This window comes from Ixodes scapularis, unplaced genomic scaffold (genome assembly GCF_016920785.2).
Source record: "Ixodes scapularis isolate PalLabHiFi unplaced genomic scaffold, ASM1692078v2 PGA_scaffold6__148_contigs__length_123643588, whole genome shotgun sequence".
Classification (NCBI taxonomy): domain Eukaryota; kingdom Metazoa; phylum Arthropoda; class Arachnida; order Ixodida; family Ixodidae; genus Ixodes; species Ixodes scapularis.
The window spans coordinates 24,728,444-24,751,372 of NW_024609881.1; the positions used below are offsets into that span (position 1 = coordinate 24,728,444).

General features: G+C 47.4%; 1 protein-coding gene across 2 annotated transcripts; it reads left to right on the forward strand.

The window, feature by feature from the left end:
* The first annotated feature begins 7,470 nt into the window (after positions 1-7,470).
* LOC115309120 (zinc finger protein 525-like) lies at positions 7,471-20,785 on the forward strand. 2 transcript variants are annotated; one of them, XM_029967294.2, is made up of 3 exons: positions 7,471-7,510; positions 17,736-17,845; positions 19,360-20,785. In XM_029967294.2, exons 2-3 carry the CDS (start codon positions 17,818-17,820, stop codon positions 20,346-20,348), a joined length of 1,017 nt encoding a protein of 338 aa, XP_029823154.2. In that variant the 5' UTR covers positions 7,471-7,510; positions 17,736-17,817; the 3' UTR covers positions 20,349-20,785. The 2 variants fall into 2 exon arrangements, with proteins under 2 accessions (XP_029823154.2, XP_029823155.2); XM_029967295.2 differs by lacking the exon at positions 7,471-7,510 and adding an exon at positions 7,546-7,586.
* The last annotated feature ends 2,144 nt before the right edge of the window (positions 20,786-22,929 follow it).

Here is a 22,929-nt window from a genome sequence, read left to right on the forward strand (position 1 = left end):
GAAGCGACAATGGCCCGCAGTTGGCGGCTCAGGAGTTGGCGGACTTCGCACGTGACTATGGCTTCAAGCACGGGACGAGCAGCCCGCGCTATCCTCAATCCAACGGGGAAGTTGAGCGCGCGGTCCGGACGATCAAGGGCCTCTTCTCCAAGAACGACGGCCCTTTTCTGGCGTTACTGGTCTTCAGAGACACCCCTGGGCCGTCTGGGTTCAGCCCCGCACAGATGTTGATGGGACGACGGCTGCGGACCAGCTTACCGAAGCCGTCGGAGAAGCTGAGACTCGAGTGGCCATCGTCGGAGGTCTTCCTCAACAAGGACAAGGCAGATAAGCGTCGGCAGGCCACAGACTTCAATCGTCGACATGCGGCGAAGGAACTGCGTCCGCTCAGGCGAGGATGTCTGGGTCACGGACGTCCAGTGTGGTGCCAAGGTTCTGAGCGAAGCACAGCGTCCACGTTCTTACGTGGTGGAGACACCCCCAGGGGTTCTGCAGCGGAATCGGAAGCATCTGGTGCCGTACAAGCCTCCAGTGGCGCCTGTTCCAGAACCTTCTGATCTACGGGAGTCGGACGAGTCACTTGCTTATGGTCTGCAGCAGCGGACTCTTTGCCGTCCAGCAACCCCTGACGTCGTCAGTCAGAGGCCTTTGGATCCTGAGTATGAAGTAATTCAGAGGTCTCGATATGGTCGGGCGATAGTCCGCCCCAAAATGTGTTACGAGAGGAGATGTACTCCTTCCAACGTTGTGGTGTTGTTGTAGCGTTGGGAAGAGTTGATGGTTTTAGGATTTTAGTACAGTGTACTAGAATACTTGGGTAGTGTTTGGAACGGAGGGCCTCGCCTGAAGCAAGTGGTATTGATCGCGACAGGTGTCGCGTCCGGCGCCTTATCCAGAAGGTGTGCGCATGCGCGGCTGCACGCGCGAAAATATGAATCTTTGGTGCCGCTTTGGTGGAGTGCACATAGGATTTCTGATACAGCTACGACCTGCCAGTGGTCGTACCGCGGCATCAATTACGCTGCGGAACGATCGTTAGCAACATGGTGCTTCAATGCATTGGACGCTACAAGCTACATTACCCTTCTAAGAAGCGAATTTCAAGTTGTGTCAGCGAAGAATTAGCTGCGACTTTCGGTTTGTCGGATGGTGAGCATTTTAAATGAAATTCCTATTTCCTTGGTCGCAAAGGCCGAACATTAGATTTTTGAAAGGGATATCTAAAAGGTAAAAGCAGTTTTTTTTTTTTTTTTTTCTATTTTATTTTTTAATGGAACGAAACGGCACATACTAAAGTCCGAGATTGTTTTAGTATCTTTTTAATGCCCCAGGTTAACTTCTCTGTTTTCTTTTCTGCCCGTCTTCTATTTCTTGACCTTAATCAGCTCGCTTCACTTGTCACTCGTTCTTTCATTTATGCGACGAACCACCCAAGCGACGGTCGCAAAAAGGTTAGAATCTTATACTTCTTCATGGCTGCCACGACCATCCGAGGACCACCCGACGTTCACTTGTAAGAAATGGCTTATAAGCCGTGACAATTTTTATCACGTGTTTTAACATTGAACTTAAAAGTCCAAAAACTGAGACAACGTGGGCTGAACAAGTAATGCTTTATAAGATTCAAAGAAAGCAAGCAACTATTTCACATTTTGAGCAGAAAACATGAGGACACGTAGATCAGGCAAGGAAAAAGCTGTAGTAGTTTACAGCACGGCGTTCAAATAATGGTTAAAATGTGCAGCGCATACATGGTTACAATATGCAGCGCATTTTCCTCTTGAGGGTAATTCATCTGAAACTTACACGCTCATAACAATACATTTAACCGACAGCTGCTTTCTGACAATCAGGTGAGTCTCGCCTGAGCTGGATCTTCGAAGGGAAAGACCCATGGTTCCACAGGGGGCGTATCTGGTTCACGCAGACATACAGGGTGTTTTTGTTTTATTCTTTACAGACCTTTATATATTTTACAAAAAAAAAAGAAAAAAAAAGATGTGGCAGATATGTGGATACCGTCTTTCGTTATATTTATAGGGCACGGTGGACAATAAATGGGTGAATAACCGTTGCAATGTTTAATAATTAACCAAAATTTGTTAGCTAACTTGTTTATTAACGGCTTAATTAGCCATGGTGCAATTGCAGTTTAAAAGGAGTCATTATTAAAGGCAAATACAATTTCGACAAATCGCGAAAAGGCAACGAGGTTCGCCAAATTTATCGTAAAAGTTTGCCTTTATTCGCTTGATTCAGAAACCGCGTTATGAAAATAATGTGTAGAATAGTGGACTTAGTCGTCTTGATGTGTGGCGCCGGCGAGTCCACCGAAGACACGCTGTCGAGTTAGTGACGAGGAAACAGAAACAACTGTGTCATTCTTCTACGCATCAATATCAGCACAACCTCATTCGCGCTTTCAGCGCGCGGTTTTTTAATTGAGCGAAGAAAGGCAAAACTTTAGCGATGAATATCTCAGGACAGAATGAGCGGGTTGGTAGAGATAATTAAGCTTGAGGAGGAAAACGAGAAGGGACGGACAAACACAACCAAAACGACCGCCTTGTTGCTTTCGCTCAAAGTTCGTTGTCTGTTCGCGAACTTTCTGAATTGGGTTGGCCTTTAATAATGGCTCCCTTTAAAGCTGCAATTGCAACATGGCCCATTAAACCGTTCATTAACCCTTTGCCTACCGCAAAAATTAAAAAGAAATTGAAAATACCGATATTTTTTAAAATTTTTTATGTGCCCTATACTCTATTTTACCTAGTGTTGTACCGCAGGAAATGCTACATGCGCGAGCTCCTTGCTTTAGGGCACATCTCGGCGGCACAAGCTCTCGTGCACCAAAAGCAGCGGCCAACGCTATGAGCTCGCGCTTCTAGCCTTCGCTGCGGTGCAGTATAAGGTGAAACAGAGTACCGACACGTGCACCGCTCAAAGTGAAAAAAAAAAAAAAAAAAAAAGCGGGCTGCTTTATTTTTTTCGGTTAACTCGACTACAGCGCCGCCACGAACTGTCAATACACGCGCCCTCACGAGCTCCCGTTGGTATCTTCCACTGATTGAGATCACTGGTATCTTCGGTCTTTGTTAGAGCCACTCTATATGGCAGCGTAGCTGCCAGAGTAGCGACACGACGCAAAATTATCTAGATGCACGACGTCAGAAGCGCTGATAGTGATCTCCATTTTGGGCCTGGGAGGTTGCCATGGTAACCGTACTTCTAGCGACGCCGGGCGGCAACCTTTGTAGTCTAGTTGATATCTCCATTCGTTCATTGAAAAGTGGTATAAGACGCTTGGCATCGCGGTACGGCAATAACGTCTGGAAAAACGGTGCCTGTTTTTTCTGAAAAGTGAGACGATTTGCAGCCCGGAGACTGTCGGGCGACGATAGCTGCTATGGCATCGTACGTGCACGGACAAGGCGAGTAATTTTCGGCGCCGCCGGGATGGCGGCCGCTTCGCGGGACGAACGCACCGTCCTAGTACTTTCGGACTTCGCTCCGATGGAACAAAATCCGATTACGCCGGCCACGACAGGACGATTCGCTCGGAACATGACTGCTGCTCGACTGCACCATAGTGAGCGAGTATATATGTTTAGCATCATACTTCTTCAAGACCCGATCATCTCTTCAAGATGAGATTTCCTCACCGACTGGTGAGGAGCGACGTCGACGGGGTTCAACCGAGAAGGACGGCATGGTGGTCTCTAGAGAACTGTTGACGCCATCAAAAGAGACGGACGCCGGATAGGAGGTGTTCTTGCCGACAGGCCAAATGGTCGTTCGGAAGTTTACCGGCATTCAAAAAGTCAATATTTTTATCTGGTGTAGCACACATATCGGTGTTAAAGGGGCCACGAAATTATTTTTAAACTTCTTCTTTACCTATAATCCTCAACTCAGAAGAGAACTGTGAAATCACGCAGTCGTGACATGCTAGGGCACCTGTGCGATGACCCCAAGCTTTCACCGTGCTTTTTAAGCACACCGTAGAACTTGGCATTCGCAAGTAATGATAAGTTCCGTCAGGGCACTCATTCGCCAGGAACGTGAATTCAAATATCCATGGACGAATTGATTGCTGACGAGCGCATACATCCGAGCGACGCAGTTTTCGTGTCCAATGCGTGTGTTGGGGTTGGCTGACGTCATTTTGGCCTTGGTAGGCACTGTACAGAGGATATTTAGAACCATACACACATGATGATAACGTCATAGCACACTGACATTAAGGAGCACAAAACGGGCCCAGCTACAGAAAATAAATATTACACTTGTAAGAAATAAATACGTCTGTAACTTGTTAATTACAAAGACGAACACACCTCTGAGCACCTAAGTTTAATAGTATGTGTTGATGCATTGTCATAGAGCAGGACATTTCATACACGTCACTTGAGCAAACGACAGTTTTTCACTTGAAAAACAAACCAAAAAACACTGCGATCAAATGCAAGCTATTGCAACGAAAGAAAGTTATATCAAAAGCTTCAGAACTGCCATTTCGTAAAATTGGCGATTAGTAAAAAAGGTTAAAGATCGCAGGAGCTTCCTCGCTAAAAAATGCTGTGATTATTCGGTGACCCAGGGCTGAAAAAATTTCCCCTAGGCCCTACACGCGCCGTATACATTTCGTTATGATTCTCAGAAATTCAGACTTTCAAAGAAACTAGAAAAATGCGAAAATTTTATCCCAAAAGCTATGTGGAGCGCAAGTTCGTCTGCTTCTTTTTGCAGGGGTTGTGGTGACGTCAGAACGCCGAGATCTGAGTGGCTCCGATCGAAGGATAGTGAGTAGACCTAAAAGCGAGCTGCATTGAGGTCTACCCACTATTCTTTATTCAGAACCAATCAGAGCTCGGCGTTCTGACGTCGCCACAATCCCTACTAAAAGAAACAGACGAACTTGCGCTGCGAATATCGTAAAATCGTTGATTAGTATACTTGGGAGTTGTGTGAATATTTATACAGCGTGTAGTAGGTCAGCCATTTCAAAGTTGCGACGAGTCACTCGCTGTAGATGAGCAATTTAGTCAGTGCAGTATAACCGCTAGCCTGGCCGGGGTCTATAGGTCTTTAAGGTGCACCACGCAGTAGTGATACACAACCGCAGGCCGGTACGATGCTCATCCAGATCGAAACGGGCAGGGGTGGGGATTGAACCCAGGTTCCCTGGCTCATTAGTGCAAAACGTAAACATCGCAAAAGCTTCCTCGCTAAAAGTTGGTGATCATGCGGTTACCTGGGGAAAAAACAAATTCCCCAAGGCCCAACATGCGACGCATAGATTTCGCATCGACTCTCAGACACTCCAACGTTCAAATAAAGCTAAGAGAATGCGAAAATTGCATGCTAAATTTCTTATCGATCCTCAAACACATCCGGAAACCCGAGCACCGCTAAGGCGATATTAATGATGCTGTCGCACAGGTGCTAATATCCAGAGCGATCTTGCACAGAAAGGGTATAAAGCAGGGGTGGCCAGGCCAACCAGGGCCGCAAACGAAACCACGAAACTTTTAAGAGCCACGGGGGGGGAAGGGGGGGGGGGGGGGGGGGGGGGCAAGTTTAAATTATGTTCAGAGTCTGACTGTACGTAGGAGTGCACAAGGCTGTACGACAGTACGTATGGAGGTACAAGGCTGCCAAACCCCGAGTCGCACTTCATTCTGCCTGAAATCCCTTCTTTTTTTCCTGGGGAAATGCGGGAAGGGGGGGGTCCCCTCATGAGGGATCCGCGAGCCGCACTTGGACCAGCAAAGAGCCGCATGCGGCTCGCGAGCCGCGGTTTGGCCACCCCTGGTATAAAGTATCATTTCTTTCAGATCTTCATGTTATACCTACGTCAGAAAGCACGAAGAAGCCCTAAATCGTCGACAAGCTGCGGCACATCACGACTAAGGGCCCCGAACAAACTCGCATCCACCAGCTCTGGGCGCTGCCATCTTACCGATGACATCACGGCTCTTGAGAGGTCACGTGACGAGTCGTCACTCGGTTGTTACGGAAACCGAGCCAGCTCAGCTCGTTGCTATGGTACCGCGTGTGACCAATCGCGGTGAGAGGCGGCACAGGGAAAAGCGTGGCGCTACTCTGGCAGCTACGCTGCCATATCGAGTGGCTCTAGTCTTTGTTAGAAGGAGAGATGTACAGTAGCGCCACTAACCTAGAGGGAGCCACGTGTTTGTAAAGTGGGTTATAAATAAAGCCGCCGGGAGCGAGCTGCTTCTACTTCGTCACCGGCTCTCGGACCCTGCGTGTCGTGTTCCACTACAGTGGCAACACTGGTTACAGCGCACGAGACGAGGACAAACCGAGAAACACACAAAGAGACAAGCACAAGCGCTGTTCCTCTCTTTGTGTCTCTCTCGTTTTGTCCTCATCTCGTGCGATGTAGACGACTAGATAAGCCAAACTACCCAGAACAAAGTTTGCGGCTCGAAATTCGTGTTCTTTCGGCTGAAAACAGCCGGTCAAGAATGGGCAATATGCAAAATAGCAGCGCGCCTAGCGATTGAGGTGCACTACAAGAGCAGAAGACTGTTACTGGCTAGTTTCGGTTTCGGTTTAGCCGGGTCGTGCATTTGTCGTCTGCTATCGTCTCCGCACTGCATTGCTCCCGTCTTCATTGCCCTACACTCCCTCACGACGCAGTAAGTACCCTTTTCTTCTCGTCATCAGACACAGCGAATCGTTAGCCAAACAATTACGCTTTTGCTGGCACGGAGAGCGAGCGAAAACCGCCGGTGGATGGATGCTGTGGCATGCTCTCCCTTTACATCGGTTCGAAGAACCTGGTTTAGTGGCGCGCCTGGCGGCAAAATGTTGCAGTTGCGGCAACGGTGGAGGCAGTGGAGGTGTGGCCATAGAGATCATATACTAAATCTAGAGGAAAAGGTCCGCCATTTTCCCATACATTCTGGCTGCCGCAAGCGGCGGACCATGCAGGCAGACCCTCTGGGTCCCAAACACGGTTACATCCAACGTTCATCAGAGCAGTTTCGTGAACTTCAACAATCCACGAACTTACCGGTGGAAAAATACTCGCGTTCCTTTCGAAGGTTTCTTTTTGCATAGCGCGCAGATGTACGGCCTCGCGTTAACGCTAAACTAAACCATTTACCCGGCTTCGCTGGTGGGGCGCGGCTGGGCGCGGTGGAGGAATACGAAACTGCGCAACCACCAGATTTCCGAGATTTCGACAGAAGGGAAGTTAATGCAGCGTAATGACTTTATTGCTTTTTATAAGCGTTAGAATAGCTCAGAATTTAGTTTACAACGTTAAATTATCACTGTTTATATTGCTGAGAGTTTTCACTCTTCGCGTTTACCATGGCAACGTTGCTTTCTTTCTCTCGTGTTCTGTCGCTCTCTTTCGCGATCGTTCACTCGGGACCCAGGATGTCGGCGCACGGGATTTGCCACTCCTCCTCACCCACCTTTACCCCCCTGGGTGTGGCGGTTTGTTTTTCAACTCTCGCCGCGACAGCGAGCTTTTGTAAGTGAGATCGATTTTATTTTCTGAAACTACTCGACTTCCCCATATTCAACACACGAGTACCTTTCTTAGCAAGGTAAAACGCGCTGTGTCTGTGCCTTTCTTGTTTCTTCTGTCATTTTTCTTGCGCTGTTTTACCTTGTAATCCAGTGGCGTCACTGGGGCCAGCGGCACCCGGTACGGTGGCCGTTCCTGCAGCATTGGCAAACGTTCGGGCGATGGTAGCCGGACTCAATAGGTCTGTTCGGTTCGACCAAGAAGTTCTGAACTAACTCTGGTCCGAATTCAGAGGAGTGCATGAGTCGTGCAGCGGCGGCGTAGAACCAGTGCAGCCGCCGCGTTAGGACTGGCGCTGTGATCGGCTTCCGGAGCAGAAGCGCAGGGTGTCGTCTGCATGATCTGCATCTGTTGGCTCTTGTTTCTCCGCACCACGTCATATGCTGCATCTAATTATTCGCGGTTTGATGAGACAAATCGCGTTTCCTTAGTTCTAATGTATAGAAACGAAATCTTTTCTGTGAATGTTTCTTTATTCCAGTGTACTTTTTGTGCACGAAATGTTTTTGTCCGCATTTTTAACGGCCGTCCGCTGCCTATCGTTTTCATAAGCGTTAGTGTCCACATTCATTTATCAATTGTAGATTCAGTACAAGTCTTTCGAGTTTCACATTTCGACGATAGATACTCGGCATCAGGATGATTTCGTGTCGGAAGTTACTGGCGGCAGCTCGCGGTCAGTAGCAGTCTTTTCTAAGACCAAGGCCTGACGAGAGAATTTTGGCCAAAACAGTTATCGATCCGTCATTTTGGTGTCAAGTTGAAGCGTTTATTCCGATTCCGAAGAAAGATCCGCATGGAACTAGCAAGCCATTGCCAATTCTCTGCGTTTTTCCCAGACCCGTTAGTGGGCATCCACAAATACCAGCGGACAAGACATGCAGTATTATGCTCAGAAATGGGGCATGCGAGTGTCAATGTATTACATCCCTACATGTGCACCGGGGTCGTCAGTCTGCATCCAAGAGCTACTCAAGGCGGGGGCTATCAAGAGTGAGGTACTTTTCTTAACATAGCACCGCGTAGCATCAAAAAGAAACAATTTACGCGAGTCAATCTTTCAACGTACGCTTACCACAGGGAGCCAAACCTGTGCAAGCAGGTGCGCAAAACGCTCTCAGAATATCACAAATGAGCACATTCCGAGCCTAGGTTATGGTCTAGATTCCGTGTCCACCACGGGTACATTATTTCATAAATGAAAGGAAATATGTAACCTCCGTACGTCTCAGCGTTTGTTAAACATTGGAGATATTTGAGCATGAGCTCTAATAAATGGCACCGCGAGCAGAGACGGGCGAGGAGTGTCGTCTGCTCTCGTCGTCTACTTCTGCACGGACGCTGAACTGACTCCGGAGCTGGTGCGTCTGAACTCGTTCAGAACTGGGATGATAAAGTTGAGGCTTGGGCGAGTTGGTACATACTTCGGAAATTAAAAACAGCGCGGAAAGACGAGGACCAGACAAAGAAGTGACACGGACGTAGCGCTGCTGCGCTACGTCCGTGTCACTGCTGGGAAGCCATTGTTGCCATTCGAGTCCGCTCACTCAAAAACTGTCAAGCGGGCGATTGCAAGGACTTGCTATACACATGCGCTGCGTAGGTCTTGTTATCATAAAATTAAACATAGCTTTGACAGGCAAACTGAACGCCTCGCAGATGCTGGGTTTCCCTCTCACGTGTTAACAACGGTCGCCGAGTCTTTGCTGAAAGATATCAAGAGCAGCCCTATGAGAAGTGAAGAAGAGGCCAACAACAGAAAGGGAAGGGAAAGAAGAAAGTTTGTGGTTATTCCCTACGTACACGGCCTGTCCCACAACCTAAAACGCTTTGCTGGCAGGTGTGACGTCGACGTTTTATTCTCTGCCCCGGACAAGCTGTCCAGGTTGTGCAGAGCTGTTAACCCTTCTTCGAGGGCGGCCACGGCTTGCAGTACGAGGCATCGAGATCGCTTTGTCCCATATTCGGAGGGGGTTGTTTATTCTCTCCCTCTGACGTGTGGCAGGCGCTACGTTGGCCAGACGGGCCGCTGTCTCAACGACAGGTTGAGAGAGCACGCTTACAGTGTCTCCACAACTGTGTCTGGTCACCTGGGCATTCATTGCCGCGACTGTGGTTGCCTTCCCGACTTCCAACGGTGTGAGGTTGTTAAGCGTCATAGGGACCAGCTTACTCGCGAAATTCTAGAGGCTGTTGAGATAGCGAGGCTGGGTGCAGCATGTGTAAGCAGTCCTTCTGTGGCCCTATCAGGCAAAGAGATGAATTTTCTAGTTCCGTGACTTGCTCGATTTTTAGCACATACTCTGTACGGCTGTGTCATGGCGCATTTCATTATTATTTTTTTCAATGATTTTTTTTTTCAATGTTTTTTTTCAATGTTTTTTATCATTGTTTTATTTTTATTGGTGATACATCACATGGGCTGAATTTTTTATGTTCTTTTGTTCGTGACACCGCAAATAAATATTGCGAGTTTGCGTTCAATAAACTCAGTTGTAAGTCAGCGCTACGTCCGTGTCACTTCTTTGTCTGGTCCTCGTCTTTCCGCGCTGTTTTTAATTTCCGAACTGGGATGAATTGAACGCACCAGTGCAGCGGCCATGCAACTTCCAGTTGAATCGAATGTGCCAGTTCTTGCACTGTTGAACTATAGTTCAGTTCAGGCGAATTGAACAGACCTAATGTCTGAAGCCCAGCCCGTGCTCTGTGCCTTGCCAACTTCAGCGCATGTCTATGATGAACACTGACGGTATATAATTTGCGTCAGACTATTCCTTTGTTTTTTTTCGCGTCTCCCGTTTCGCGGAGAAGAAAACGAATGGGTGTTTTTGCAAGTTATCACCATCAACGATTGGTTTTCAATGATATTTACTAAAAGCACAAACATGCACGACCCATATATAGTACTCTTCATTGAGGCACCTAGACATGTTCTTGTTGTTGCTAAGCTCCCACAGAAAGTTGTCGCCGAGGATGGAAACATTTAAAGGACTAAATGTGACATATTTATACGACGTTACATAGAACTACAAGTATGTAGGGGAAGGATACCTGAAAAGAAAAATCCTAGTGGCCTCCAGGGCCAGCCGAACATTGGCAGCCACCTCACAGGAGTTTCGTTCTCAAGTCCTCACTCAACCTTCGACCACCTCCATATCTTGTTTAAACTTCATAGTTGTTGGGTACAAAATTAAAGGAATGGGGGAGTACTGTGAAAAAGTGACACAAACATAATTGTCAAATCGTATCGGTGCTCAGTGGCGCCCAAACACCCGAAAGAAATACGACATATTCCTGTCACGGCAAACCAAAAAGAATGTTTATTCCCCCGTGGCCCCGCACAAGCCACGGGCCCAACTTGTAGAAAACTTCCCGCTTGTACAAAGCGGGAAGTTCAAAGGAGGCCTGTGCCACATCTCCCTCTGGGGATAAATTAGAGCTTCGGCTAGTCTGTAGTTATCCACAAAACCGATGGGGGGCAAACGCTTTTCTTCCAGCCCTCTACACTGCCACGGGGCCCCTGCAGTCCTGTGTTTATGTCTGTGACTGCGAAGCCTGCGGCAGTGTTGGTGGGTGCTCCGTGACTTCCTCCCCGGTTAACGCCCGACGACCAGACTCGAGATTCTGCAAGGCAGAAGGTCCTCCTCATCACCATGACGGAGGAGGAAACAGGCAACGGTGAACAGCGTAGAAGGGGGAGAGGAGGAAGCGAGGGAAAAGTGGAAAGCGCGAACTGGTTGTCGGTCTTTAAGGCAGGTCCGTCAGGAGCGGTCGTTTTGGCTGGCGACAACACGAACCCGTCGCGTTGACCAGAATGAGCGGGGTTCGGTGAGAGCTCTTCGGTTGCGACGGACGTTCCCTGTTGTGGTTCTGACCCAGTAAGACCTGGGTGTGTCCGCTTGACGGTGGCCCTCCGTGGGCACTTGAGGTCCTTCACCCACACAGTTGATCCGCGGCTCAGTTTGGGTAGCCGTCAAGTCGCGTGGCGGCGGTCGAAGTGTGTCCGTTGGCACTCTTTGGCCTGATGGTCGCGTCTAGTGGCGACGTTGTTGACTTGGCCAGGAGTCAGAAGATCTGTGTACAACCCGTGTCCGTAGACGTCGCCCCACGAGGAGTTCGGCTGCACTCCGCCTTCTAGGACCCGGGGTATTCCGGTACCGGAGTAGGCCGACCAAGTACGGGTCCTCCACTCTCTCAAGCAGACTCTTCATTGTCTGCACTGTAGTGTTTGAGGGGCTATACTGCATTACGATATATGCGCAGGAAGGCTTACGGTACGACGACGATGGCGTGGAGGGCAGCGGCGGCCCGCGGCCGAGCGGACACGCCGAAGGAAAAAGGACACGTCCAGCTCCGACGAACGCTGCTACACTTCTTTATTCAGGCGCACAAGGGCGATTAAAGGAAAAGGGGCACCCTGGTGGCGATTCATAAACTCAATTACAACATTTCTCCCTTCATAAAATAAAGCAAAAGGAGAGCAAAAAGAAACGAAACCTATCAGGCTACGAAAGGTATTTACAACATATCATTTTCTTCCTTCCGTAAAATAAAAAAAAGAGAACATGAAGAACGAAATAATTCTGGGAACCAAAACTATTTACAACACATCCTATCCCGCAACGTTTCATCATGAGCACACATGGCACAAAAATTCATTCAGCACACACATAATCGCAGACATAGTCGTCGAGCCAAGCTGGTCGTTGCTTGGGTCGCTGCGGTCGGGCTGGGGGACGTGAAGCTGGATAGTCATTCATCAGCCCACCAAGAGGAATGAAAGAAGGTTGCTCCTGTTCGATATTGTCATGATCCGGAGTTGGTGAAGCAGATCTGGCAGAGGTTGATGCTTCGCTGTACTCGGTAGTTCCGCTCACTTCCGGTGACGACTTTGCGGGGGAGGGCTGGTCCAGATGGCTTGGTCTAGGGGAACTTCGCTCTGATTCTACAGAGTGTAGACCAGGCGGAGGAGGAGCACTGGCGGACGCTTCACGACCAATCACGGAGGGTGGTTCAGTGCTGAAGACACCAGGAGGTGGAGGAATTCGTGAAAAGCTTACGGGAGGAACGGCAGGGATGGGCTGAAGAGGTGCACAAGGAAACAAAGCTTCATCAGCCGCCCAGGATGATCTGTGTGATCTGTGTGAGTACGTAGGTTTGAGAGGTGTACGAGTAAATTTGTCGGCATTCCATGTTGTACCATCATCAAGTGTATATGTAGAAGGACCAATTTTCGCAGAAATCATCTGTGGTTCAGAATACTTGTGCTGAAATTTACCATGGTGTCTTGGCTTATGGACCTTTACATACTGTCCTGTTTTAAAAGATGGCACTTTCACTGCTCGCCTTGAGTCCGAGTACTTTTTCATCTTTGCTTGGTACACATGTACCCTTTCCGGCAGGTCGCGCTGGACAATGTGCCGAGGTAGAGGTGGATCCGGAGTTGCTCGTCCTTGGATGTGTAGGCGAGTCCGATGATTTCTTGCATGCAGCAGAAACGCCGGGGTTTCACCTGTGGCCGCATGCCGAGTGCTTCGATAAACTCCAAGGTATTCAGTGATGGCCTCTCGAAGCGGACGGCGTTGCACCATTGCCAACTGGATGACGGACTTTAGGACTCTATTGAATCTTTCAACTTGCCCATTACCTTGAGGGTGATAAAGGGAAGATTTTACGTGTTTTATGCCATTTGTCTGTAGGAACTGGTTGAACTCATGGGATGTGAATTGTGGACCGTTATCTGTTGTTATCTCGAGAGGCAGGCCCTCTCGAGAAAAAATCGATTTCAAAAAGTCAACGACTGACGCTGTCGTGACGTTGTGGGACGAAGCCACTTCCGGCCACTTGCTGTGGTAGTCCACCAAAGTAATGAAGTAACGTTCTTTTGATGGGGCTTGCTCAAACTAAAGCCCCTCGATGTGTTTGCGTTTGTCTTGCAAGTAGCGTCAAATGCGCGAGTGCACGAGGCCCATGTCTCGAGCGGCCCTTGGAAGCAAATGGCGGCGCAGCACTGAAATGAGCGGGCCTTGGAAGCGAATGGCGGCGGAGCACCCGCTCATGGCACGTGTCTCGCGCGCTTCCACAACAATGATTGGCGGTACTTGTCAAAAACGCTTTTATCAAGGGGCTTTAGCTCAAACGGCCCAACGATGTCGATGGCAAGCTTGGTCCACGAACGGGAAGGAAATGCTACCGGCTGTAGGGGCGCCGGGGAAGCCTTAGCGGGCTTGTCGGTGGAGTGACAAACAGTGCAATGCTGGATTACGTTCTTGATGTTTTCTGCGATATGTGGCCACCAATAAAGTTCCTTTATAAAACTCGTCGTCCTCGATATTCCTTGATGGGTCTCATGGCCGATCTGGATAACCTTGTCGCGCAGACTCGGCGGCACGATGATCTTCTCCCCTTGGAAAAGGAGTCCGTCGACCACGGAAAGCTGATCTCTAAGAACGAAATATGACCTGAGTTCTGGAGATAGCTTGGAGACAGCCCCGACGAACGCTGCTACACTTCTTTATTCACGCGCGCAAGGGCGATTAAAGGAAAAGGGGCACCCTGGTGGCGATTCATAAACTCAATTACAACATGCACCGTCTACTCGGCCTCTCCGTTCTCCTGAGGATGACGAGGGCTGCTGATAGTGTGCTCGAAACTGTAGTTTCGGGCAGAAGAACTGTGGTCCATTCACCGTTGCAGGTATCCTATGGCAGGCGAATAGGCTCTTCAGACATTCAATGACAGCCTCAGATTTTGTTGTTAGATAGGAGATCTTAAGAAAGCGAGACCGGTAGCCAGCGCAGAGCAAATACTTCTTGCCTCGTATATGAAACAAGTCCAGCCCAACCATTTACCATGACAGAGATGGCATCACCGTTGGCGTGAGAGGCTCGCCGTTTTGCTGACATATCTTCGTGCACACAACGCAATTACTGACAACTCTCAGCTCGGACTACAGGTTTGGTCACCAGCATAGGCGTGCGCACAGGGGGGGGGGGGGGGGGGGGGGGGGGGCAGGGGGGGGGGGCGGCCGCCCCCTCTAATCATCTAGGGGGGGGGGGGGGCGCAAAGTTGGCCCGACTCGAGGCGCGACGGCGCCGGCGGTATAGGCCTCCTGCGCTGAAGCTTTGAACAAACTATAGCGCCCTTATTTTGGGTAGTACAAGCTCACCTGATTGAGCATAGCCCTACTTATGGCACGTTGGTCGAGCTTTTTCTATTCTATGTGGTGCTAAAGAGCGAAAAAAACAACTTTGAACGCCAGAAATCGGCCAAACTCAACGTTGCAAGAAAATCGAAAGTGCCGAATTCATGACACCACCGCTAGGGCACGCGTCTCTTACCTGTGGGTGGTGACGTCAAAACACCTTTGTCGCGACGCATTAATTTTTTTTTTTTTTTCGTTTTGATGTCTACTTTGGAACGCGTGAAACGGCATCTCTTGGCTCACGCTCTCAGCGTCTTAGCTTTGACGGCGTTCGAATTTTTGTTCTGTCTTTGTATTTTCATCGTAATCTCGCGCTCCGCACCAGAGCAGGCACGCTTCTGCATGCGTGACAGTTTGAGACGCTAAAATTTGTACTACCCAAAACAAGTACTAACAAGTCTAAAGCCCCTTGATAAAGTCGTTTTTTACAAGTACCGCCAACCATTGTTGTGGAAACGCGCGAGACACGTGCCACGCGCGGGCGCTCCGCCGCCATTCGCTTCCAAGGGCCGCTCATTTCAGTGCTGGGTCGCCATTTGCTTCCAAAGGCCGCTCGAGGCACGGGCCACGTGCGCTCGCGCATTTGACGCTACTTGCAAGACAAACGGAAACATATCGAGGGGCTTTAAACAAGTCTTATTTGCAGCACCCTCTGGGCAGCGCAGGAGGCCCATGGTTTCTTTTTCGACGGCATAAAACACCGACGCCAAAGTGCCCTCCCTCTAGTGCGCGCAACGAAAAAAACAACCATAAAAACACGCCGCGACACAGTCAGTCATCGAACAGTTCACGACAAAATCGCGTAGAATTTTGCTTTAGACTTTTCACGATTGGTGAAAAGTGCTGTATCTCCCACGTGCTACAGATTTTCAGTAATCTAGTCATAAAATATTATTACCACCACATAACATATTCATTAGTCTGTATAACGTTTGTTGAGCATGACATAATGCGCGCGTGTTATCTTGTTGTTTCTATTACATGTTTCTATCAAGCGCCAGAAAGTAAGATTATCAACTGTACATTTGGATGCTCAGAAGAAAAAAAAGCCATGTCATAGCGTTTATCTTCAATAATTACTAAATATTGTAACTTGCTGTTTCGCGTATTTTTAATCTGCGGTATATTCTCGTGCTTTTAAGCTTTGCTATTACGTTGTGTATTGGGTGGCGTTTCTCGTCCTCTGCATGAACGTTGCAGACGCCATATGACAGCTTTCGCCATGTGTAGGTGAACCGATGCGTTTGCACTGTATGTATACTATATTTTCCATACAAGCAGAGTCACGTTGAGGCAATATTTTTAAATATTCTGTGCTGTTAATGATGGCATATGTGTCGTCTCTTTGTCTGTTTTAGAAAGAATAAAAAAAAATTTGTATGCGCGTTGTGTCACTGACGCCTCAGTTGCGCAGGGACTGCCTTTCTTTGCGGACGTTTCACAAGAAAGTGAAACCTACTGCTTAATAATATTTTGTATATGTTACAATTCAATATTGTTGAAATAAACGTTTCATAACTATATCTCGTCTCAGCACTACCATATGAGCGTAAGGACATCAGTGGGAGTGCGTTGACAGAAAGCGGGGGGGGGGGGGGGGGGGGGAGGAGGGGGGGGGGGGGGGGCGGCGGGGGCGCTCTGGGGAAACCTCGCCCCCCCCCCCCCCCTAATGAAAAATCCTGCGCACGCCTATGGTCACCAGACAGTTTCATTCGCGCGCTGCCTGCACTGTCCAATTCCCTGAAGTCCCTCGTGAAGTAGGTTTGATATCTCCTTCCTTAGGGAACCAGGAATAAGGCGAGTTCCATAGAGCAGAAAGTTTCGCAATGGGACAGGCTTTCTCTGTACTGCCAAAAGGGCGACACGTCGAGAGGAAGTCTTGACTATGATGGCCATATGTTTATGCAGTAAACCTAAAGGATCTGGCAAACTTTGTCTTTCTCTTGGGCTTATTCGACCTAATGGAGTGCTGCTTCGGAGACTCATCACTGCTCCAACAGTGCATGACTGAACCTCAGTGCAGGTCATTGTCTCCGCTGGCTTTCCCTCCATCTCCGGAGCCTTTGGCAGAGTATCAGCCGTCGCGATGGTCTTGCCAGGTAGCTTGCTAAAACGCTGGATACGAGTAGTGAGCAATCCCGTGCCAACTTTCCCCAGAGCATCAGCAAATGTTGATGATCCGTCTGGAAGGTCGCCGTTCCGGTTGTATCACGGAAATCGTCGAACTCGGCGATCCACACCAGCCACTCCAAGCTACTGCCGGGGTCTGCAGCAGTAGTTGTTTTAAAAAAAGAAACCTAAAACAAATGTGCCATCTTGTTTGCGCATTCGTGGCCGCCTTATTTTGGTCATTTTCTTCAAAACGTTTATACAGGCAAGGCGAGCACGTGCGGCGTGTTGACCTACGTATTTCCAGCATTCTCGTTGATGCTAGGCTAATTAGCAATAAGTCTATTACAATGCCTGGAGTCATCTATTTTGTGCTCGATCCGTTGTCAAGGCTAGCATAGCTTCCGCAGCACTTTAATTCTTTCGAGAGGAAGCCATCTGTTCACACAGCAGTGCATGACTGCTGCACTGTGAAAGCTATACGCTAAGCTGCACAATGTAGCACGAAATAGTTGACGCCGAGTATAGCTGTAACCATGAGGTTTCATAATATTGGCCACTCGACTATCAAAGTATATCTCATTCAATAATAAACTACTTGCTTGTACCGTGGAGTTTAGCAGCGCTCGAAACCTGCCTTTTTTGTGTGTTTGCAGCTTGCCTTCAGCTTGTTGAGAAATATTCCTCATCCACCGCTTCAGAACTTGATTACAAGAGTAAAGGGGGTTGGTGTGCGGTCGTGTGTCGCCGCTGCGCGATGGACCCCAGACTAGCGGTCCTACTGCAGTGGCAGAATTTCTCATAGACAATGGAAACCTCCCGCTGTCTAAACATGCAACACGATTACACTTACAGAGCCCTCGTGGAAAACGGCTTGGCTTCAGTAAGACGGCGTTTGGTGGGTGCCTTTGGAGCCTGACCCCATCCAACAGTTCGTATGGAATTCAATCTGTCTTCAAGTCACAGTAAGTTTGTTTCCACCTTTTTAATAAACAGTGGCGGTGGCTTGACTACAGCCGACCGTAGTCTAGAGCAGCTCTTGTACAGCTGTCCCCAGACTCCTAGGGGTCCGTGTTAGTTTTGAGATCGTTCACCAGGAAGGCGTCCTCAGTAGAGTTCAAATAGAGTTTCTTTATATGCTCCCTACAAGAGCCAGAGTTACGCGTCTGTTTTCCACGAGTTGCCGCGCTGCTATTTGCCGAGGTCGATCACGTAAAGAGCAAAGAATCCTGCGCCATTCAGGAAAGTCTTATCGCCAGCGTATACGTTCCCCTGCTTCTGCCTCCTTCCCCTCCTTCCCTTTCTTCCAAGCGCGGTGACGTGCGCGGTGCCGCTATTTATCAAATTCAGTCGCGTGACCGGCCGCAATCGACAGAGAACACTTCCTAAACGTGCGAAGGGTTGCTTGGTTGCTTTCCCGCATCACTTAGAATTTCAAGATGGCTGAATTCTCAACTCTGGCTCTTGTACGGAGCATATACAGGAAGTCTGAATCCCAGAAAAATGTGTGCATGATGATAGGGGTTGGGCTTGGAGAAGACAAAGCAGCAAACTAGGAATTTCGGGCAAGTTAATTGTTAAGTTCTTATACGTTGTATTTCGGGCACTTCTGGCCACCTCGACAGGTGTCGAAAATCCCTTCCAGTTGGGGCATTCGCTGCATGCTGTTAAGAGGCAACATCTTGGCAAAGTTTAGTGTTCTGTAATTCTATCGGTGTTTTGTGGTGTTCTGCATGCCCGGTGGTTACGAAGGAGCCATATTGTGTGTTTGACTACACGGCTTTGACTCGAGAGATCTCCGTGAAATAAAGGACGCAACAGGCCGTAGCCATCGAGCGTAGCCCGGGGCTACGCTCGACGGCGACTCGACGACAAACCTAAAGAACATTGCAACATACGGAGATAAGGGCAGGTTACGCGTTTGACTACAAAGCCCATATAAATTGAACCATTGTACAGTGCCAAGGCTTTGTATCTTTTGAAGGAAGCGCAATGAGCAGCCAACAGTAGTGACTCTCGGTGAACCTTGTAACCCTAGGTCTCAACTAAGCCTTTTTTATTAGGGGACCCTCTTGTGTCTGTAATAGTGAGACAAACTTGCATGTATATATTTCTCTGTTTGTTCCCAAATATACCTTTCCATAGTCAAGATTATGGGGTTTGATATTCAGGAGGCAGAGTTGCATGGGAGAGAATCGGTCCCCCAAAATAGACCGATCTCATTTGCCAGTTAGGCTATGCCATCGCTTCCGCAAAGCGTCAAGGGAACTTTAGTCTTTCTGCACGAGCGACAACCTCGCAGGAGCTCTGGGCATGCAGAGCACGAGGTCGCACGAGCTGCCTCGGGAACTGCCACATGCAACCTCTAAACTAAAGTTATGGCGGGTTCACGCATGCGCCGAACGCTTGGTGAGATCGGTTTATGGCTAAGGCTAAGTGGAAGTTTTGGTTGGGCTTTCCTTGTGGTGTTTTCTTCTAGGTGATGGCACCACATCGTTGCATGAGACCAGCTGCCCACTGAAAGTCACCGAGGACATCTGGTTCGGATGCTGTTCCTGCACCTATATCACCAGAGATCAACGTGTAATTTTGAGCCACCTGGCTGCCCATGGTGATGAACAATCCAAGTGTCAGCATCCTCCCACATCTGGCTCTAAGTCACAAGTGCTCAGTAACACTCAAAAGTGCAAGACTGAAAAGCCATTTAAGTGCAAGCTTTGCCCCCGACAGTTTGCTAATAATTCCCTTCTGACCTATCATAATCGAGCACACACTGGTGAAAAGCCATTTAAGTGCATGCAATGCCCCAAAGCCCTTGCTCAAAATTTCCTTCTGACCCGCCATACTCAAACACACACTTGTGGAAAACCTTATAAGTGCAAGCTGTGCCCCAAAGCATTTGCTCACAGTAAAAGTCTGATCTACCACAATCGAACACACACAGGTGAAAAGCCATTTAAGTGCAAGCTTTGCCCCGAAGAGTTTGCTCATTATTCTCTTCTGACCTACCATAATCATTTGCACACTGGTGAAAAGCCATTTAAGTGCATGCAATGCCCCAAAGCTTTTACTTCAAATTCCCATCTGCAAAGCCATAATCGAATGCACACTGGTGAAAAGCCATTTAAGTGCAAGCAGTGCCCCCAAGCCTTTACTCACAATTCCTCTCTGAGAAATCATAATCGGATGCACACTGGTGAAAAGCCATTCAAGTGCAAGCGGTGCCCCCAAGCCTTCGCTCAGAGTAGCAATCTGATCTACCACAATCGAAGACACACAGGTGAAAAGCCATATAAGTGCAAGCAGTGCCCCAAAGCCTTTACTCAAAATTCCTATCTGATAAAGCATAATCGAATGCACACTGGTGAAAAGCCATTTAAGTGCAAGCAGTGCCCCCAAGCCTTTGCTCATAAAACGAGTTTGACCCGTCATCGAAAACAGTGTTCAAAGGGAGACGAGGGTCTCTAACTTTTTATTTTTTCATTTATTGTGTTGAAACTCTCAGTAGCGATTTGAAATCTGCAATTAGTTTTAAGATAATTTTTCTAGGTCCTAACATCAATGCATTTATAATTTCATTTAGGTCCTTATGGGTCGTTAGCATAATTCAGAATATATCAGAATTTTTTAGAGAATTGGATTCACCAAGACATGTGTTGTGCAGTAATGCTATTTTTGTTGCTTTATATATCATACAATTTTAATTATTAAGTGCCAAGTATTAATTAGTCGCTAACGACCCATAAGGTGGGTCCAATTAAAATTACAAAATTATTGATAACTCAGAATGTAGTATTGCTATTGAAAACTAATTACACATCGGAAATCAACACTGAGAAATACATTTGTACACTAAATTTCAATAAAATAAACAAAAAAATAAAGAAAAAAATGAATACCCTTGTTTTCCCCTAAAAAATAAGAAAAAAATGAATACCCTTGTTTTCCCCTTTTACACTGTTGTTTCTTTCAGCTGCTGCAGATTATGGTACTGAAGTAATGACTGGTCCACACGCTTGCGGCTGCCTACGACCGGAGGAACCTGTTTTTAAGCCTCTTGTGAGGGCTCACTACTTTCTGCACTGCTGTGTAGGCGGTCGTAAGCAGTCACAGGAGCCTTGAAAACTGGTCTCGTCTCAGTCGGTCGTAGTCAAACGGAAGTGTGTGAATGGTCCTTCAGTAACTTTTTCCACGATTTTCATTTTGACGTCCTGTACAGTGCTAAGACCTCGTTTTAGCAGTTACCTCAGTGGGGAAATAATTGCCGAGTTTGTGTGTACACTGCAAAACTTCCTGCTACCAGTTGGGACGTCGCTAGTTGAGTCCCTCGCACTGGCGAACAGGTTTTGCTTTAAATGGGTACCCATTTTGAATACTGTGGAATTCCCCTTTAAGACTGCATTGATGAAAGGTGTGGAAAATTTGGATCAAGATCAATTGGGGGTCTAGTTGGTTGAACATCTAGACGGTGATTTAAAAAGCGCAAATGACTAAGAGGAGGAGAAGGGGACAGGACAGAGCGCTTACTTACAACTGTCAATTTAATAGAGCATGTAGTGAAAGACAAGGTGGAAGTGAAAAAGAAGAGAAAGATTAAAATAAACTTACAGCTGCCACTAAGAAACTAAGACAACACATTTAGTTTTTAGAAATCTAAATAAAAATTATTTTAACCTTATCTAGACAGAGTATTTGTGACATAAAATTGCTTATTTTATTTATTTTATAGTAGTATAAATAATAAAATTATTTTATTATTACTAGAAAACAAAAAGAAACCAAGAATAAAAAGAAAAGGACACAGAGCAAACGATATGACAGTTGTAAGTAAGCGCTGTCCTGTCCCTTTCTCTTTTTAGTCATCTGCGCTTTTTTAAATCAGCATTTATTTATTTATTTATTTAATTTACCTCAAAGCGCCCTTTCGGGCATTGTATGAGGGGGGGGGGGGGGGGTACAAGGTTTACGACAAAAATATTGAAACGATACATATCGTACATATTTGCTTAATAAACAAGAAACAATGCAATACACCGACTCGAAAGGAATACACTCTTACACAAACAGGAAACAACGTGCCAACCAGGCTACAAAAAGAGAGAGAAAAGACCATCTTTGCACATAAAAAACAAGAAGGACACCATCCCGCGATTCATTCCATGGAAAAGTGAAACAAACGTTCACATGATGATTTGAATTCATTTTTATCTATGATATCTACAACGTGGTGGGGCAAAGAGTTCCATTCTGCAATGGCAAGCTGTAATGGCGAGTTGCGAAACTGGTTAGTGCGACAATTTGATAAACGAATTTTGTGAGGGTGATCATGTCTGGGAAAGATGCGATGAGGGGGAGGTAATAAGAGTTCCTTAAGGCTAACATTATAGTAATAAATATTGTGAATGAAGGTAAGACGGGAGACTTTGCGCCTGACTTTTAATAAAGGTAAATTAGCCCTTTGTTTCAGTGCCGAAACGCTCGTGTAAGGTGAATAGTCACTAAATATGAAGCGCGCGGCTTTGTTTTGAATTCTTTCAATTTGGTCAATCAGGTAGTCCTGGTGGGGAGACCATATGATGCTGGCGTATTCGAGCTGCGATCTGACAAAGGACTTAAAAGCTAGCAAACGAGTTTCAGGGGGAGCTAAATACAACTTCCGCCTGATGAATCCTAAAGAATGATTTGCTTTCCCAACTAAGTAGATAATATGGTCATGCCAATTAAGACTATCGGAAATAAAAACACCCAGATACTTATATTTATTTACCTTTTCCAGAGGGACACCGTTGATAGAGTAGCTGAAATTAATTGATGTTTTCTTTGTTGTCACGGTCATATATTTGGTTTTATCTATGTTAATTCGCATTTGCCACTTGTCGCACCACGAAGCAATAGAGCTCAGATCGGTTTGAAGTGTCGAGGTGTCGTCTATATGTACTATCTTTTTATACAATACACAATCGTCTGCGAAGAGTCGAATCGATGAAGAAATGCTAACAGGGAGATCGTTTATATATATAAGGAAGAGAAGGGGTCCCAGGACAGAGCC